The sequence below is a fragment of the Phascolarctos cinereus genome, unplaced genomic scaffold (genome assembly GCF_003287225.1).
Source record: "Phascolarctos cinereus isolate Bilbo 61053 unplaced genomic scaffold, phaCin_HiC Scaffold_2;HRSCAF=192, whole genome shotgun sequence".
Lineage (NCBI taxonomy): Eukaryota > Metazoa > Chordata > Mammalia > Diprotodontia > Phascolarctidae > Phascolarctos > Phascolarctos cinereus.
The window spans coordinates 213,814,052-213,834,998 of record NW_027555625.1 but is presented as its reverse complement, the minus strand read 5'-3'; the positions used below and the strand labels follow the sequence as shown (position 1 = coordinate 213,834,998).

At 36.4% G+C, this 20,947-nt stretch overlaps 1 protein-coding gene and 1 long non-coding RNA gene across 9 annotated transcripts in view; one reads left to right on the top strand and one right to left on the bottom strand.

Annotated features, from left to right (window-relative positions):
• The window catches only part of BIRC6 (baculoviral IAP repeat containing 6), a 307,740-nt gene that overhangs the window by 220,212 nt on the left and 66,581 nt on the right, over nucleotides 1-20,947 (top strand). For all 8 annotated transcript variants that reach the window (XR_002321676.2, XM_020972336.2, XM_020972335.2 and 5 more), the window contains one exon: nucleotides 13,921-14,131. Coding sequence is in view for 7 of the 8 variants with exons in the window: in XM_020972336.2 (XP_020827995.1) it covers nucleotides 13,921-14,131 (211 nt within the window). In the remaining variant the exon portion in view is untranslated. The remainder of the gene's footprint in view (nucleotides 1-13,920; nucleotides 14,132-20,947) is intronic.
• On the bottom strand, nucleotides 376-13,430 carry LOC110198161 (uncharacterized). Its single transcript, XR_002321679.2, has 3 exons — nucleotides 12,189-13,430; nucleotides 10,370-10,474; nucleotides 376-1,207 (listed from the first exon to the last, which is right to left on the bottom strand). It is a non-coding gene; the product is annotated as an uncharacterized LOC110198161 (long non-coding RNA).

The window sequence follows — 20,947 nt, the reverse complement described above, 5'->3', positions numbered from 1 at the left end:
ATGGTATAAGAATGTGATGACATTCTGCCTAACAGGATGATTATTATTTTTCCAAATCATAGCCCAAAGTATAAGTAAAATATTTAAGACTTTCCTTAATCTGGAATGATGAATTTTTCATTTGTAATCTTAAATTAATTTTAAAATAAAGCTGAAATTTTGTTGGCTTTTGAGTCCATTAGATTTATGATGTCTTTTTCTAAATGTATTAGCTTAATATTAAACTTCTATCCTTTATAATAACCTCTTCAGTTAAATATTTCAAAATATGCTAAACATTTATCGAAAAGGAAACAATTTTCCTTTTATGTCATATCTTTATTTTTATGTAACCGAAAGTATTAAAAAAAAAAACTAATAGCTTATAAAGCATGCAACACCTTTGATTTTTATCTAGAGCCAAAGGCAATTTCATCATCTGAAAATATTGATCAGTATGTAGAAAGGTTAAAAATAATGCTAGACAGTACAAGCCATGGTTAAAATTGTATTGGTAATTTTACAGTACATTTGATTAGTAATGTTCTTTCCATACTATCTAAATTATCACCTTTTCAATCATACATATAAGGTGTGTATTCAGGATCTCAAAGAAAAAAAGATTTTAACACAAGTCTGATTGTAAATTTTATGTGTGTGTGTATGTGTGTGTATTAAATAATGTACCCTGATCAAGGTGTCTGTGGCATTGCCATCTATTATCTTGTTTACATGAGCAGTTTCTTGCATACTTTGTAGCAGAAAAGGACATAATTATTCATATTTGTGCTGCTTCAGCCTCCCCAGTCTTTTATCTTTGTAAACTGAATCTTATCTGTCCATCTTGCCATACTTAGATACCATTCACTGGATTTCCAGATGCATTTCACAATCAGTAATGTGCCTTGAGTGAGACACTTAACCCTGGAATGTGCCTTACAGCTTTCAGAGACACTGCTTTTTAAATGAAGTATTAGAAACATTATTTTCAGTGCTATTTTTCCCCCAAATATATAACTATCGCTAGAAAATACCATTAAAGTGTAGTGTATATGTACACAAAAACAATAACAAAGAGGTTAAGCACTGTCCCAATGATTCCTAACATGGCTAAAATAGATTCTTCTTTTTCCTCTTTCTCCTCTTGCCTTTTTACATCTTCTACTGTAGTGATGGCAGAGGTACCCATTTTTCCAGCAGATATCTTCACCAATATTTTGACAGCTAGCTAGAGAAAAAGAAAGAAAATGAATGTTCTCTAAAGAAGTAACTTTGAGCTTTCGGAATATAAGAATGTATTTAGCATTTTCTGTAGGTTTATTAGAGTAATTTAATTTTAATTTCTCAGTGTGCAACTCTCTTTGTATTTTTGTGTTGATCACATTAAATATGTTGTACATCGTTTCTTCTGACTCTAAAGTAAATACTATTTTAAATCATCAAAATGCTTTTCATTTCAAAAGTTCTACAGCAACATAAATGGTCATTTAATTTCAAGGAACTTATCACAAAACTGTAGTACATAATGTTTGCATTTTTGAAACTTTAGGTACATTTTTATTTCCCAGTACATGTAATAGCCAAGTTAGCATAATTTGTTCCAAGTATAATTTTGTTAACTCTTAAGTAGTTAAATGTATGAGATTATTAGCCTAAAAAAATCACTTTTTTTCCTGACCTTAGAAAGAATAGTTTGCTGTATAAAACCCAGGTTTAATAACCTGGGTTTGAAGTATTACCACTGGAATTATTTTCATTTATTGCAGCTTTGAAAATTAAATCAATTTTGTTAACTGATTAGAATATATATGAAAATTATGGCAATTTTTATGACCAAAAATTATAGAATCTTTTAAGCCTAATTAAATTACCATCCTAAATATGGCAATTTTAAAATTGTCATTCCTTACCCTACATTGCATCAGGAATAAAATGTCATCAGACATGCTCCTTAGTCCATAGTAGTGATGAACCAACCTTTTATCTTCATAGATAACTGCTTTTTATGTTCAGAGAAAAGGAAAATGTGTGTACAGCAAGGAATTCCTTAGTAAACAAATTTATTGTGAAAAAAAACATAAAAAGCTTTCAGTCTCTTAAAAGGCATAGGCCTTATCCATCAGTAATCCATTCTGAAATTCATTATTGTCTTTCAGTAAGAAAAGATAAACCTCATTTTCAATATTAGTCCATGCTGTAAACATGTTCCATTTTCAGTGGTAGAATTCTTTTTATTTTAAATCCCATATTTGCTGAATCAGGGTAACAATATCTGTCATTGAAGTTTCATATGCTCAGGGAAAAATAGTGTTGCTATTCTTGTTTGTCGTTTTTCTCTCTGGCTTTCCCTTCAGACGAGCCTTTTAACTAACATACTTGTTTCCAGCCATCTGAAGAAGCTTTCTCCCGTTGAAATGCTGTAGCTCCAAATGCAGTAAGCTGAATATTTGATTACACTACCTAGCTTTAGTCCAGACGTCTGAAAAGCAGGAAAATAGTTTTATTGTCATAATTGTAAAATGTCACACACCTGCATTTGCAGTCTTATGTGATAATTCCAAAGTATTCTTTAAGCATTGCATAATTTAGCAGCCAGGCACATGCGAGGAACAGAAGGACAGTGGCTTCAGTTGCTTACTGTAGTGAGCTGTGACATTGATTAAACATGCACTTGGCACTTGCTGAATAAAGAAAGAGCTACAAGCTACCCTTGCAGACAGTGAGTTGCATAACAATGTGTGATGGCTCTGCTATTTCATTGTCAGGCCAGGCACATTTTAATCCTGTAACAACACTGAAGAGTGCCATGTGGAAAGGAGCTGAGTTAACTATACTTAGGGTTTTCAGATGAAGCATATGACGAATGCTGACATTAAGGATTTCAAGCTTGAAACGACGATTCTGTTGTTTTATGCTTTGCTTGACAGGCAATTTTTCTTGATAGAATTAAGATTGTCTTTACTTTTTATTCATTCATTTTCCATATCATGCATACTTTAGTACGGGAAGACAGGTTTTTTTTGTTTGTTTTGGTGAGGCAGTCTGGGGTAAGTGACTTGCCCAGGGTCACACAGCTAGTAAGTGTCAGAGTGTCAGGTGTCTGAGGTCATATTCAAACTCAGGTCCTATCCACTGTGCCACCTAGATGCCTCAAGATAAACATTTTAATGTGAAAATGTGAATATTCTAATTAGATGTCTCTTTCTCAAGCATATTACATTGGACCTACTTTCTATTTTTATAAAATTTCGACATTCCTAAAAAATACATGTGTGTATGTGTGTGCACACATACATACATGCATGCATACATAAATATACACACCCTACCATAAAGTAGCTCCATGGTGTAATTGATAGAAAGTTGACTTCAAAGCAGGGGAAAAAATCTAATTTCAAAGCTTATCTCTAACATATATTGGCTTTGTAACTCTGGAGAAGTCACTTAGCACCTCTGTACCTCAGTTTCCTCATCTGTCAAATGAGAAGATTATATTTGATGGCCTTTCAAGTCTCTGCTAGCTCTATATCTATAATAGTATGTGTTCACTTCATGGCTAAATTTTTGTATCTGAGACTTGTTACTATTTGTATAATTTACCTAGATTTTCACAGGTATTTAATTATGTTTCTCACAATATTTTTGCCAAAAAAAAAAGGTGGAAAGATACTGGGTTGATGATGATACAGTTTGGAATCAGTTTAATGGCCAAATTGAAAAGTCTTAGTTCAGTGTCATTTTGGCAGGAAACCTCCAATAATATTCCCCCTGAGATATGTGACTGTCCATGTGCTATTTAACATTTTTATCAGTGCTTTTGTGTTGTTGTAGTTGTTTGTCCTTCCTTCTTGAAGAGGACCATGACATCAGGGAGGTGATGCTGTAACATGCAAGTGTAAATGCCTTTGGATAAAATGCTCATCAGATTTGTTCATGACATGAAGCTAGGAGGATTAGTAAACACACTGAGTGACAAAATCTGGAAACATCTTAACAGGTTCAAACATTGACTAAATCTAAGAAAGTGATATTTAATAGGGATTAATATTGAGTCTTATATTGTGATTTTGGAGTGTGGGAGAGGGGATAATATACAATGCTGCTTGAAAGAGGGTTTGGGCCAAGATTGCACCTTAGGGCCAAACAGCATACATCTTGCCTTGAACAAACCTTCAAGTACTAAAAGACAAATTATCTTTTGGGTTTTTCACTTCTCCCTCTGCCTTCCTTTATAAAACCCCACTCTTTGTCCACATAGTGACCTCCAATTGCTTGACCCCGCTGTTCTCTCCCAGACCATCTCTTGTGCTAGCCACTTTCCTCTTTTCCTCATCTTGACCCCTTGGGAAACCAATTCAGCTTTTGACTCCTTAGCCCCTCTTATCATTTCATGTACCCTACTAAGCCTGAGCCTTGCATCTTTCTCATCATTCACTACCTTTACTCCTACATGTGTAGTGAAAGAAAGTAGAGAAAAATCACAAATTTATGTTATACAGTGTCAACCAGGTCTTCACTGCTGCTAATCAGTCCTTCATTATGTGCCTTGTCAACTCAGTATCCCACTCTCCACAGCCAGCAGCTCTTCCAAATCTTTTCATCCCTCTTCAAATCTCCAGTAGTGCCCCTCTTCCCCTTTCTCAGCTGAGTGCCTTGCTTTGTATTTTATAGAAAAAAATGAGGATATTCACCATGAATTCCCTCTTCTTCCTTCTTCCTCATCTCCTATCAGTCAGATACTTTCTCCCACTATTTCCTCCTTTTCCCTGTCTCACATGATGAAGTGGACTTACTCCATACAAAGGCTAACCCCTCTACTTGCTCAAGCAATCACATTCCATCTTGTCTGCTCCAGTACATTGCTCCCCATGCCATCCCTACCTTGTCACTTATTTTCAATCTCTTAAGTTTTCAGGACACTGCTCCTGCCTGGTTACCCTCCTACTTTTCTGACGACTATCTCCTTTACTAGATCCTTATCCAGATTATGCCCTCTGTTGGTGTCCCACAGGGTTCTCTCTTGGGCCCTCTTCTCTTTTGCCTCTGTACTACTTCACTTGGTGATCTCATCAGCATCTGTGTATTTTACTACCGTCTATCTCTATGCTGATGATTCTCAAATCTATTTCCCCAAGCTCTCAGCTGACCTACAATCTTGCATCTCCAACTCCCTTTCAGACATCTCAAACTGGATGTCTCATAGACATTATAAACTCAACATGTCTAAAACTGAGCTCATTATCTTTCCCTCTAAACCTCTTCCCGCTCCCGTCCTTCCCTATTACTGTGGAAGGCAACACCATCCTCCCAGTCCTCTTAGGCTTGAAACCTAGGAGTGATCTTATACTATCTATTACTTCTCCCCTCTCCCCAATCCAGTCTGATGCAACTTTCACCTTTGTACCATCTCTTGAATATGTCGCTTCTCACTTCTGACATTCCCACCACTCTTATACGGTCTCTTATTACATCATGCCTGGAATATTGCAATTGCGTACTGATTGGCCTCTCTCTTTCTCTCCCCTCCAATCCATCCTCCATTCAGCCACCAAAATGATTTTCCTAAATCACTCCTCTGACAGTGTCACCTCACTACTCAGTAAATTTCAGTGACTAGTCACTGTCCACAGGAGCATACATTCTCCTGGAAGGTACAAGGTGTATGCAGAGAAGTTAAGTACAAGATAATTTGAGAAAGTCAAGCATTGGATTAAATTCAGGATGGAATGCTAAAGGTTCTGCTGGAAAAATTTGGAAGGTAATACAGGGGGATGGCATTCTCTTGCTGACACTGTGTGGAACTAAAAATGAAAACTGTTTCCAAACATTTATGCCATTCAGTACTTACCATATATTTCTTCATCACCAGATGGGACTTGTTTGTTTTATATTATTTAAGATTATGCATTTTTTCCTGGCTAAATGAAACATTTTGGAAAGACTCTAATGTCAGTAAAAGCAGTGATCCTGTTTGTATAATTAGCAACACTCCAATTCAATTGAAACTATTGATACCTGGTTGATTTTGGTTTTTGTAATCATATTTCTGATGGCTGTGTTTATTATAAAGTGATGATGAGAAGAGCATAATAATAGTGATAATGATGATGTTAGTTTTCTTTGTTAAAATCTTTAAAAGGACTTTAACTGTTTTTGTTATCGACTAAAATATAATAAATTTTGTTATGTAATTGAATAAGAGTTTGTGGCACATTATCCAGAATCCATGCTTTAAAGGAATTTCTCGTGTTTCTGGTAACTTAAAATTATTGATACAGGGCTAGATGAAGAGGAAATCAGGGTGCCAAATTGAAAGAGCAATCATGTTCCTTGGGGAAAAGTTTTCCCTACCTGTTTTTAGCAGGCGTATATTGAACTTTTCTTGGTATTAGCTCACACATTAGTTTATTCAGTCTTTGCTAGTACTTAACTGTGCCCTGGAGGCACATATTGTAATAAGAAACTAAATCTGATTTTTAAAAACTACCTATACTTTGCAAGACCAGTGAGTAAAGTTTGGGTTACCCCCTCCTCTATGTTGTTTTTTCCCTATTATTCCCTCAATTCATTAGGTGAAAATATATTTCCAGATGATATCACTTGGAGGAAATGTAATTTAATTTTGTTTACTTTTTAGATACAGTAACATTGAAAAAATACATTGAAAAAAAGTAGTATGTTTTCATGTTAGTAGCACACAGATCCCCAAAATCATGCCCCTAATAAAAGTAAGTGATGTTTTATCTAGTATTTGTTTTAAATTGTGATATTTAGTAGTATGCATTTTAAAACTAAATTTGCCAACTTAGTCGTCATGGAGTATTACTAGAGAAAATAATAGAGCATATCTACTTTTTTATTAATTTATTTTGATTTATCAACAATCACTTCCATAAGCTTTTAAGTTTTAAATTTTTCTCTCACTTCCTTTCCCCCTCCTTCCCTAAGATACATGCAGTCTGATGTAGGCTATATATATACATTCCTATTAAACATATTTTCACATTAGTCAAGAGCATATCTACTTTAAATTTAATCCTTAGAGATTATTATGAACATCTAATACAGAACTTTTAAATGCTGTTGGGAAAAACCATTTTGGTTTTGAAATTGGTTAACTAGGACATTTCAGTCCATTTCATAGATTTTCAACTAAGATATTAACTATTAATTATCTCAATGGAGGGATAATACTTATTTTCATTATTTCTTCCTATTTTGATATATTTCAATAATTAGCATTTTAAACAATTTAAAGACTGAATTTTAGGTGACAAACTATTTCATAGGTTTGTAACATCTCTTTTTTTGAAGTTCATAATTTTTGATGTGTGTATATGCAATAAATCATGAGTAAGTAAATAATTTATGAGAACTCAAAATAATTAATGTATTTCTGATATCTGAAACACAATGGCTTGACATTTGGAAAATGCTTTGCCTAGATTTTACCAGATTTCTAATCTGTTATGAATACTTGTAAGGCAACTGGCAGTCCTGTACTGGCCTTTTTTTGGTCATTCTCCTTGACTGATTTGCAGATGACCACTCTAAACTTCTTCATACTTTTTATTAGTGTTCTTGGCACTTTATTTTTGTGGTTTGAGAACTGTTCCTTCACTTTTTTCCTTTGCTCATCTTCCTACTACTGGTTTCTCACTGAGTTCTGTCCTTGAACTTCTTATTTGCTTCCATGGCTGAAATTACCATTTCTAATGGCTTCTAGTCCAGATTTTTCCACTCCTCATTCCCCTAACAGTTCCCCTGGGATTGAATTCTTTATTTGTCACTATGTATTTACTGGATATCTTAACCTAAATGAACCACCATCCACTTCAAATGTAGTCAAAAATGTATCTCACATTCTCCATCCCAGATTTTTGTCCTTCCCTTCATTTATCTGTTTTATTGGATGGATCCAGTATATCCACAAACACCTCTCCAGGTTCAAAATCTCAGCTTCTTTTGTTCAACTTGCATATCTACACGTTTGTTGTTGTGTCCATCCTCACCCCTCATACTGACGTCATCCTGCTTTAGGTCTTTATCTCGTCCACTTGGACCTGGGTTGCTGACCTGTTGGGATTGGTACTCAGTGGCTTTCAAGAAACTTCCCCATGTCCATATTCATTATTAAACAAAGAGAATTCTTGTGTTTGTCATGTTTGTGCACATAAAAAATAGATTAATTTTGGTAGAAAAACATAGTTATTTGCCAAATATTCTTCACACCCCCTTGAAAAGGAATCTCTATTGTGAAGGTTGTGCATGTTCAGTTTAGGAACCTGTCATTTAGATAATTACAAGACCTCTTAATGGTTTGAAGGAAACTCAGGACATTTACCCTGGATAGAAGACAATAACTTTCTTCAAGTATTTGAAATAATGTTCTGTGATAGAGGTATTTGATCTGTTTCCTATGGTCCTAGAACATTAAGAGCTCGTAGCAGATTTACAGGCTCGGTGTTTAATAAAAATAATAACACTCCTTCGTTAATTAATTGATTAATTGGGGGGCTTTTTTTTTTAAGGCAGTGGGGTTAAGTGACTTGCCCAAGGTCACACAGGATTCAAATCCTGCCTCAGGATTTGAACTCAGATCCTTCTGATTCCAGGGCCGGTGCTGCATCCACTGTGACAGCTAGCTGCCTCCTTGGGGGCATTCATTTTTAAAAAACATTTTGTATTTCAAATTCCCTTCTCTTCTCCTTCACCACTGAGAGGGCAGACAGTATGAAATCTATTATATATGTGAAGTCATGCAAAACATATTTCCATATTAGCCATGTTACAAAAAAACAAAAACCCAAACAATAAAAAGCAAGAAACATAAAGAAAATGAAAAGGTATGTTTCAGTCTGCATTCAGAATTTATCAGTTCTTTCTCTTTCTCTGGAGGTAGATAGCATTTTTCATTGTGAGTCCTTTGGAATTATCTTGGATCATTGTATTGATCAGAATAACTTTTACAGTTGATGATTCTTACAATGTTGCTGTTACTATATACAGTGTTTTCCTGGTTCTGTTAATTTCTCTTTGTATCAGGTATTTCTGAAGCCATCTTGCTCATCATTTCTTATAGCACAATAGTATTCCATCACAGTCATATAGCACAACTGGTTCAGCCATTCCCCAGTTGATGGTCATTCCCTTGGTTTCCAGTCCTTTGCCACCAGAAAAAGAGCCGCTACAAGAATTTTTCTACAAATAGGTCCAAATAGGTTCTCTTTTCTTTCATGTCTTTGAGATACAGACCTAGTACTGGTATTGCTAGGTCAAAGTACATGCGGTTTTATAACCCTTTGCATGTAGTTCCAAATTGTTCTCTAGAGTGGTTAGACTTGTTCATAAGCTCACCTACAGTGCTTTATTAATGTCCCTGTTTTTCCACATCGCTTCCAGAATTAGTTGTTTTTCTTTTCTGTCATCTTAGCCAATCAGATAGGTGTGAGGTGGTTTAATTTGCATTTCTTTAATCAATAATGATTTAAAGCATTTTTTCATGTGACTATTGATAGCTTTGATTTCTTCTTCAGAAAACTGCCTGTTTGTGTCCTTTGACTGTTTATGAAAATAACAGGAAGTTGGTAGTGATAGTTCACTGGATCCAAAAACTCCTTCAGAGCCATGCCCTGAAGGGTTCTACTCTTTATTCTGGGTGCCCCCTCCCTGTCACTCCTGTTGGTGAGTGTAGCAAATGGCTAGGTTTATCTAGGCTTGGGCTTCCTTTTTCCACTTTTCTTTTGGGCAGCTTTAGTTGGCTTTGTGTGCCTGAGGGCATGCGCAATGCAAAGTGGGCATGCTGTGTGTTCAGAACCAAGGCTGCAGTGAAGTTGGGCAATGCAGCCCAGGCAAGTGTGGTTAGAAGACCTCAGATACATTACATGTTGCATTTGTAATTAATTTTTGATTGTTGCACATTCAGAAACCTTTTACTGTTGCCAAATTTATTGTGATTCCATGGGGTCTCGACCCAAAGTTTAAGAAGCATTGAATTCTAGGCTACTGCTGCTGTCCATCAATTTATACCCCAGCTAACAGCCCTATTGCTGCCTATGTTCTACCACTTGTTATTAGAAATGGGTGTGTCAGTGTCATCTCCTGATCACCATACCTGAGACTTTCCAAACCAAAATGCATCTCCTTGGCTACCATTTGCCTATGTGTTTTCTTCCCTCTTAGAAAATATGCTCTTTGAGGGCAGAGACTACTTATTGTTTTTACATCCTGAGAACCTAATACAGTTCATGGCGTATTATATATCTCAAAAATTCATTTACTGTAGAACATTAGGTTAAATATAATAAAAATGAAATTTAATCAGTATAAATGAAAAGTTCTACACTTGGTTTAAAAAAAAAACTTCACAAATACAAGACAGAGCCTTTACCCATCAAATTGACAAAAACAGCAGAAAGTTGTTGAAGGAGTTAGGAGCAGACTGGTAGACTAAGATTCTCCTGCATTGTTGGAGCTATGAATTGAGCCAACCAACCTGGAAAGCACACAAAAAGTTACTAAATTAGGCTTAGGCTTAGCAATACTAATAATAGACATATACTCCAAAAAAGGGAGAGGGAGGGAGAAGGAGAAACAGAGAGGAAGAAAAGAGAGAGAAGACTCTTTTGTGCAAAAATATAGTAACTCAAAAAAATACAGAGTAACAAATCAGTTTTAGCAAAGAACTTGAAACATAGTGAGTTCCTATTGTTTGGGGAATGGATAAACAAATTATGGTATTTGAACATAATGGAATATTTATTATAAGAAATGATGAAAGGTACAGAATCACAGATAGCTGGGATAGTGAACAAGCACCGAGAGAACAATTTATGTGACTACAACATTTTAAAGGAAATCAACTAAGACTGAATGAAGCATTTAAGTGTTTTCCATGTGCAACACATGCTAAGAAATATCATCAGTGCAGTGACCCATTGTGACTTCAAAGAACTAATAAGTGAATTACACTTCTGACTCCTTAGCAAATAGAATGGGACATATTTTCAGACACAGCCATTGTGTGCATTTGTTTCGCCTAACTTTGATACTATGAGTGCTTTTATTTGGAGGGGAGAAGGAAGGGAAATGGAAGGAGGTGTGTGGTGATACCCGGGAAGAGGGAGAGAAGAATAAAGTGTCTGTGAATCTTTTTTTTTTTAAGTTCAAAATTGGGGACACAGTTAAACAGAGTGGTTTTGAAATAGACAAAGATGAATAGCCAAAATATATATTTTTTAAAAGCAGTATATAGATCATATGTGTGTATGTGTATATGGTGGTGTTATTTCTTGCCTTCTCAGTGTAGGGGAAGAGTGGAGGAAGGGAGATGATTCGGAACTAAAAATAAAACATTTTAAATTTTAAAAAAAATTTAAACTGTACCATGAAGATTCAGGGTTTCATAAGCACCCTTTTTTTCCTTGGTAAGGAGAATTTACTTATCATATTCATAATCATTACAAGGACATTTTTTTAAAGTCAGGAGATATTAAAAATGTGTTGAGGACAAAATCTTGTAGCTGTCACATTGCTGCTTTTCTCACATTGTTCTTTGATTTGGAATTTATAGAAAATTTTCACCCACGGTACTGTGGAGGGGGCCCCCTGAACTTGTTTTCTTGAATTGCCCTATTTCCCAGAGTTGAAGCCCTCCTAAACTAACACAACAAACACTGATCTTTTGCAACTGGACTCTATTAAACTTTGAGTGCCCTTGAAGCCAAGTGAGCCAGAAGCCTGACTCTGGCCAGTCTGCCCAGACTGATAAACTCTTTGTGCAGCTGGGACCCTTTCAAATAAACAGAACATCCTCTCTCAGTCCAAAGTTCCCAAGCCTTCCTGCTCCCTCCTGCTCCACCTCCCCTACTGCTCCCTTCTTCCTACTTTGCCACTCCCATTTTGGAAGGAATTGTCCACACCTCCCATGACACCTCCCCTTTTGTTGTCCTATAAATATTCAAGGTTGGGGCATGAGGCTGGATTGGTTTAAGGAGTTCCCACATACTTTTGCCTTTCTCTTGTAATGAAGTTAACCTTTGGTTAACAGTAGTGGGGTCAAGTTTCCAAATTGTTGTTAAAGAAGGACTGTAGTTATGTTGTAGTGACTCCTGGCAGATTCAGTGTGTCCTTTGATATTCCTAATTGCTACTTGAGTTACACAGAATGGGTCCTATTACCCATATTTGTAAAGTAGGACACTGACTTACCAAAGTTGACACAACTCTGAAGCAGTAGAGCTAGGACTTGTTCTCATGTGATAAGTTGCCTTTATGTGTAGTATAATGTACTGTGGTGATGTTAACTTTACTCCCACACTTCTGTGAGGTGGTATGTATCCATATCTGTGGTGTCAAACTTGTGTATTGCACGCAGGCCCACTCACCTGCATGCTTCTAGAACTTTGTTAAGACATAATGGGAAATGTTTAACAAAATAAAGATACAGTGCCAAATAGATCATGTTAATTTGTGCTTTTCTTAGTCAAATGCAACCTATAGATCAATTTCTATTTAAGTTGGACCTCACTTAAATAAAAAAAAAAAGGAGCCCCAAAGTAGTCTCACCACTATCACGTAGTGGGTCCCAGGGCTTCAAAAACTGTCCCTCTCCACCACTCTAACTGTAAGATCATATAACCATATGTTTAGAGTTGGAAGAGACTCCAGGGATCCTCTAATCAACCCCCTTATTTTATAGATGAGGAAACTGAGCTCTAAGAAGGGAGAGTGACATGTCCATTGACACTTAGGATTCAAACTATTGCCCTTTAACCTCATAGCCAATGTTCTTTCTGTTGTACCATGCTGCTGTCACAGGGGAGTACCTGGTTTGTTGACAATTGTTCCTATATGAATAACTACTATACCAGTTTAAAGAATAAGGAAGTCAATTCAGGTTAGCATTGTATGGGAAGGCAGAGTAAAGACATGGGATTTGAGCCAAATTTTAAGGGTTAGATAATTAGAAAAGAACGTAAAAAAGGAATTATGAACAAAAACGTAGGGACAAAATAGCACAAATCACTTTTGGGGAACAATCTGTCTAAAACAAGAAGCTTATAATGAAGTACTTGTGAAGATAAGACTGAAAAGGAAAGATTGATTTACAAGGAGGTGGGGGGTGTATTGAAAAACTGCTAAGGAGATTGGCCTTTAACTTACATGCAATCTTGTAGTAGTGTTTGGGATGGAATTGAGGGAGGAGAACAAGCCTAGAAGCAGAGATACTCATTATTTGACAGGGTAATATTCTTCCAAGTATGATATATGAGCCTGAATTAGGAGAGTCTCTGTTAGATTTTAGAGACTATGATGAATATTAAAACAGACTTATCCTAGATACATTAGGAAATGGTGAGACAACTTGATGTTCAACAGAGAGAATTCATAGAACCTGGTAAGTGGTTGGCTCTGGATGGTAAGGGAAAGAAGAATCTAAGATTATACATAGAAAAAAGATAATGTAATTTTAACAAAAATGCAAGTATTTGAAATAGCATCCTCAGAAGTATTTTTTTGCTATCCTTATAATAATGATCTTTTGACAGTCTGTTTATTTCTTCCATTTACATAACAAATGACATCGCTCTGAGATTTTATTTAAATCACCAGTTGAAATTGTGTTGCACTTTTTATCAATATCATTCCAGTTTTTTATGTTCTGAAAATGTCCTTTATCTATGAAGTTAATTACTCAGATTGGAGTTTTTAGTATATTATCTTTATCTTAATTCACATATGGTACGTGTAAGAGATAATTTTACCCTTAAAAGTAGTACACAGGCATTGACATCATGATGACCTGTTTTCAGCTACTGAAGGTAAGTAAAGGAAAATACTTTAATTCCTCTAAGATTGAGATAAAAGCAGCATTGTTTTGAAGTTGTTTTGATACTGCATGTGTATTTACCTTGCGTTTCTTTTTTCCCACTTGTTATAGTTCTTGATATGGCCAGACATGTTCCCCTCTACCGAGCTCTGCTGGAGTTGCTCCGTGCCATTGCTTCGTGCACATCCATGGTGCCCCTATTGTTGCCTCTCTCTACAGAAAATGGTGAAGAGGAGGAGGAGCAATCTGAATCCCAAGCTTCAGTTGGGACACTGTTAGCAAAAATGAAGACATGTGTGGATACCTACACTAATCGTTTGAGGTATAATGATGTGTTCATGCCTTTGAAGTGATCCAGACATACATGTATGTGTGTTAAACAGTTTAATTTCCCTTAAATTATGTCATGCATGAAAGAATTATCTTTTTTTTCTTGCTTTTTTTTCTGTTAAGTTGATACCACATGATATTCTTCAGGTGTGGTTGGCTTGGATGATGATAATCTGTTTATCAGCGGATTAAAAGCACTCTCTAAATAATTACTCAGTACTTTTCTTTCATCATCTATTCATTAAGTCAGGTCTTAACATTTTATTAAAATTACAACTTAATAGAAAATTAGCAGGCTTAACCACTATTTGTAGGCTTTTGCTTTCTTTTTAAACTACCAGAAAAATTTCGCTCCATTGTGACTGGTCATTTGTTGTTTTTTCGTTGGCATTCTTAAAAGACATCTTGCCAGTTGGCTTCACCCCCCCCCGCCATATTTGCTTTGTTTTCTGCCTTATTTTTCTAACAAGCTGGAGCTAAAAAGATCCAAGTAAAATGTATGATGACAGAGAATCACTTGCTAGAAATGTACAATAGTTATTTGCTAGTTTTTCCTTTCAGGGAGAAAAAGCTTCTCAGATTATCCTGGTTTAGTAAATTGAGAGTGATGTCATCTTCTTTCAGTGACTGAATGCCAAGTACTGAGGAATATAAATTAGGGTGAAATCAAAAGATGAACCTAAATGGGCATGGTAAATTAGGATTAGGGGTCTGGAAGGCTAGGGGTTTAGAATAACACTGAAGTAAAATATGAAGTAGTTTTTGTCATGGTGGTACCGCAGAGGCCATAATATGTGATTTTCTTGTGGTAATATAGAGAATCATCAGGATCATGGAATAGAATAGCATAGTGTATTAAAGTTAGTTGAATGTCATATATATTTTGAAAATGATATCCAGGAAAATAAAAGTTGATTTTATTTTATGCCAAAAAAGATAAGGTATGTATAATTTTAAGAGTTATACATACGGTGTCTACACTGGGTGAATTTTGCCCAGTATTCCTACTTTGCACTATATTCTGGAAGTTTTGTACTAATACAATTCAGGATTTTCAAGATAGAGATACTTCAAAATTTGCAACAGCGTGGAAGTTTTAATATTTAAATAATGGAGAGTATATTGTACAGTGGAAAGAGCACACATTCTAGAGTAAAAAGACTTGGATTCAAATCCTGCCTCAACCACTTACTGCTGTGATGTTGGACAGGTCTTCATCTGTAAAAAGATGGGGTTAAACTAGATGGCCTTTGGATTCCTTCCTCCCAACTCCAGATCTATGATCCTTTATTCCTGTGATATTATTAGTGTTTATAGATAACCCACCAATGCATTCTCGTCCTGTATAATACCTATCTGTGTTTTTCCAACAACTTTCTATTCATGATCTACCCAGAACAACGGAAGCATTCCTTTTTGTCTTTAATATTTCATGAGTATTGATGCTACAATCAGCCTGTCTATTTATTAACATTTATTTTCCTTTTTTTTCTGTAACTACTTGCTATAACTTCTTACTGAAAACTGACATACTCTCCTTTCCATTGTATATGTTTTTGATATCTTTTTGTAACACTTCTTAGGTGTGAATTGTCATTGATAACATGATCTAGTCTGTACCCGCAATGTGTCATATTCAAGAGGGTGTGTGTGTGGCTGTGTGTGTGTGTGTGTGTGTGTGTATGCGCGTGCATGCACGCATTTCATTAGATTAGCTCAATGTGCTACCCATACATCTGCATGTCAGAATATGAGAAATATGCAGCCTTCATCAGTCTTTTTTGCTCTATGTGAATTGTCACAGTAATGTGTTTCAGATCCTTTTGAGAAAACTTTGCACTGTTCTGTGGCTTGCTGATGTCAATACAAGGTCATCATTAAAAAGAGGCATCTAGAAGACCTCACCATCAATGGAGAATCCCAGTTCCCATTTGCACTTTGCAAAAGACATCCTATATGACACAAGTAAATGCCCTTTGGCTAATTTATGTATTCCTTTTTTAATCTTCACTTCACTTTGGTGGTCAGAGAAGTATTGAATTCATGCAGCCATTATCTCTTATCCTCCAAATATAATTTTTCAACCTCATCCTTCTTGACTTCCCTACAGCATTTGACAGTGTTGATCCACATTTTCCTCCTGGGTACTCTATCCTCACTAAGGTTTTGTGCCACTGTTCTGCCGTGGTTCTCTTATCTGTCCACTCCTCCTGAGACTCCTTTACTGATTTTGCATCCATATCATGCCCACTTATGCTGAATAATTCACAAGTCTCTGACCTGGGCCCTCTTCTCTTTTTCCTCTGTGCTGCCTCATCTCTTCTCATATCTTTTATGCTGATCTTCACCCAACTCTCATTTGTAGCTCCAAGAAGCTGTAGCATGTGCAGCAGCCACACCCTGGCAAAACCATCTTGGCAGATGGTCTAAAGCAGGTTGAGGTTACCTGACAGGCCTCAAACCCACTGGCAAGTTAGGGGGATGTCTACACCAAGCATGTGAAGACTTCCCCTTGTGGAATGGGCAAGTGAGAACAATTTGTTCCAACAGTCATGAAGGGAGCTGAAGCAGACAATGTGGAGCACTTAGAGCTTGGTCAGATATAGAAAACACAAAATCATCTACTGCATGCTGGGCCATTGCTGGTCATCTTGACTTTTGTCTTGCCACTGGACTTTGATGACTCTGGAAGAGAGGATGAGGCTGATAACTTGGTGCAACTTTGCCTCACTTGAATCCAGTTCACGGACAAATTAACACATCAAACCTTCATGTCGTTAATTCTGTTCAAAAATGAAAGATAAACAATAACAAGATCTTCTATAGAGTACCCAAAAAAACTATTGCCTAGTCAAACTTTCTTATCTTATATTTGTGAAAAATGTTTTTCATTAATTGCTAATAAATTTAATCTTAATGCATTTGGCCTTGTAGTCTAACCCTTCAAGATCGTTTTGGATCTTGACTTTGTCATTCAGTATTTGGCATGCCTCCTGATTTCTGAACGATTGAATTAGGCATTTAAGTTCTTACAGTGTGCCAGTCCTTCTGTTAATTGTTGGCAATAAAAGTACAAAAATGAGAGAAGGGAACTTATATTTTGATAGTAAGAGATTACACACACACACACACACACACACACACACACACACACACACACAGGTTGGTGGCCAATGAGAGAGTGACAGTTAAGTCACAGAGACAATAAATTGACCCACTCAGTCAACAAAAATTTATTAAGCATTTACTATGTGTCATTCACTCTGCAAAGCATTGGAAATACCAAGGAAGACCAAAACTTCCCCTGCCTTCAAGGAGGTTACATGCTATTGGAGGAGCTCACATATAAGCAGCTAGGTATACATAAATAAATAAATATACACATGCAGAATAAATGAGACATAACTTCAAACGAGAAGGCATCAGCTGTTGGGGATCTTGAAAAGGCTTCTTGCAATAAGTGGGCTTTGAGTCATTTTGAAGGAAGTCAGAGAGACAAAGAGGTAGAAGTGAGGAAATAGAGCTTTTCACACATGGTAGATAGATAGTGCAAAGGCAGCGAGGTGAAAGGTGGAATATTTTGTCTGAAGTACTTAAGTAGGCCGGCATTCCTAGTATGAAGAAAGAAGAGTACATAGAGGAGAGTAATATCTAAAGGACTAGAGAAGTAGGAAGAGGTTATTAGAGGGGAGAGTACATACAGTAGAATAAACCATAAGACTAGAAAAGTAGGAAGGGGTTAGATTGTGAAAAGCTTTAAATTGTAAGTTGAGGACTTTTTATTTGATACCATTCATAATAGGGAGTCACCAGAGCTTGGCCGAAGGGAGAAATCCTGGTCCAACATAGACTTTAGAAAAATTGCCTTGGCAGCCAAAGGAAGAATGGATTTCAGACAGCTAACGTAATTGTCCAGTTAAGTGGCAATAAGGGCCTGAATTAGGATTGTTGCTTTATGAGTGGAATGAAATAGATGTATGCAAGATGTTTTCAAAGTATAAATAATAAGATTTGGGAAGAAATTAGACATATGAGGTGAATGAAAGTAAGGAGTCGAGAATGACAGCTTGCAAGCCTGGGTGACTGGGGAAATGGTAATGTCCTTGACAGTAATGGAGAAGCTGGAAAGAAAGGATTGTTTGGAAGGAAAGATAATGTTTTGGACATGTTGAGTTTAAGATACCTGTCGCACATCTAGATTTAAAATGTCTAATAGGTAGTTGGTGATATGGCACTGGAACTCAGGAGCAAAACTAGGTCTGGATCTGTGATTCTGAGAATAATCTACATGGAGATAGATGATAGTTGAACCTGTAGAAGCCGGTGAGATTACCACGTGAAATAGTATAGAGAAAAAAAAATAAGAGGGCCTAGTACAGAATCTTGGGGGACATCCACAAATAATGGGCATGCCGTGGATGAAGACTCAACAGAGGAGTCTTAAAAGACACAGATAGCAGGAGAACCAGGAGAAAACAATGTCATGAAAATCTAGAGAGGAAAGTATCTAAAAGGAGAAAGTGATCAACAATGTGAAGTGCTACAAGGAGGTCAGGAAGGATGAGGGGAGGGGAAAGTCATTAGATTTGGCTATTAAGAGCTCATTGGTAATTTTGGAGACGGCAATTTTAGTTGAAAAAATGAGGCCAGAAGCCAGATTGCAGCGATTTGAAGAAGAGAAGAGAAATGGAGGTACTTAATGTATATTGCTTTCCCAAGTTTACTTGAGAATTGTAGGAGAGATTAGGACAGTAGGTATTGGGAATTATCAGATCAAGTGAGGATTTTTTTAAGGACGGAGTACATACAAGTTTATTTGTAGGCAGTTAAGAAAGAGCCAGTTTAGTAGGGGGAGACTGAAGACAGGAGAGAAAGTGGGCTTGATGATAGAGGCTGTCTGCTAGAGAAGACGACAGAATGAGTACAAGGGTGCTAGTAGAGGGATTGACCTTAGCAAGAGATGATAGATCCAGTCAGCAGCTCATGAATAGGAGCAAAGGAGACAGATGATTATCCAAAAGACATGATTGACAATAAAACAAGAGGGCAAGGGGCTCATGTGGTGGCTAGTGTTGGGATTAGTTGACCGTGGGGTCAAGATAGAGAAAGGAATATAGTGTGCCCAATGCAGAAGTGAAAGCCTGGGGAAGACCTTAGAAGTAGAAGAAATGGAGGTTACAATGAGGATGAAAAACCTCATCAGGCATCATAAGACATAAGAAAAAAGGAATACACAATAAAATATTTAATATGAAAAGGAATAATATGAGATAAAAGAATTTCAGAGTTCATGACCATGGAAATTGAATACTTACAAAGATTTGATCATCTGTAGAGTGAAGAACTTGAAAGAATAGTTGAGGGAACATTCTTATGTATTATGTATAATTCCCCAAGTATAAAGGCAAAGTTTGGGTAGAGGACGATATTATAAGCCATATGCTGAATTCATTGAGGAAAGAAGGAGAATGTCTAGGACATCGATAATGTCTGTCAGGATCTATATTGAATAATAATTTTCTTTAACAACAGGAAGATTGTTTAATTATACCAGCTGCTGTGAGGGAAGGAGATTACAGAGTATGGATCAGAAACAAAAATTTCAGAACCACAGGATGATACACTCCATCTCCTCCCAGTGTTTTCACCATATGTTAATGCCAGGCGAGTGGACCTTGGGCATGCAAGGGGGGAATGATACGTACAAGGAGAAAAACCTTCTAGACAATCTTGGATCCGTGATTGGCTGAAAGGTGAACAACATGCTATAACATTTTTGTAATCCAGGACATTGATAAGAATATAAAAAAGCACAGAGTTAAGCATGGATCCCTGAGCTACTCCTCTATAGACCTAGATCCACATATACCCTTTGATAACTAATATATGAGTCCCTCCATTCATTCAGTTGTTAAGACCACCTCTCTAGACTTATCTAGTTCACAGCTCTCTTTTTACAAAAATAACATAGGAGAATTTGTAACATATTTTGGTAAAACCTCATTTATTTACTTGTCTGGTATGCCTTTCATCAAAGGAAACAATAAATTTAGTCTAGCATGACCTACTCTTGCTGAAGTTCTAATGGTATTTTGGTACTCTACCATGCTTCCTTCTCCTTTGCTTCCTTTATTTTCTCACATGAGTATCACTTCCTAATATGCCGTGCTGCTGTCCTTCTGAATTGCCTATCTTGTTTATTTTGAATAATCTTTACTCCCCCAAAACGATATTGTAGTCTTGGTTTTCATCCCACCAAGTGTCACCGGGAGCAGATTGACCCTTTTCTTCAACCTTTGCAGTATCATTGTCTTACTATGGGACTTCAGTGACTCTGGAAGAGCTAGTGAGGATGATGACTTTGTGCAGCTCTGCCTCACTTAAATCCAATTCATGCACAAGACAAAGACATCACCCTGTGATGTCATTGATCCTTTTCCAAAGGAGGGAACAAACAAGGATTAACATATAAACCATAGTGTTTTTTTTCTTGATCCCATTGCCTGTGTTTAGTATGAGAACAATACAAGGCAAAATGACCAATTGTGTTATGAAATTATGTGTCCTTCAAGAACCTGATTTTTTTTTTCACTTAATTATGACTTTTTAATCTTACAGTTAGAGAACCTCTATATTGGTGTGGTTTCATAGTGTATTAACTCATTTGTTAATATGTTTAGTTAGTCTAAAACTGCATAGTTCTTAGCAACCTCTTTCTCCTTTTTTCCCTTCACTCTACAATTTAAATAGGAATTTTTGGGCCATTCAGAATTATGGATTGTTTTGTAATTTTCTCTGTTTAATACAT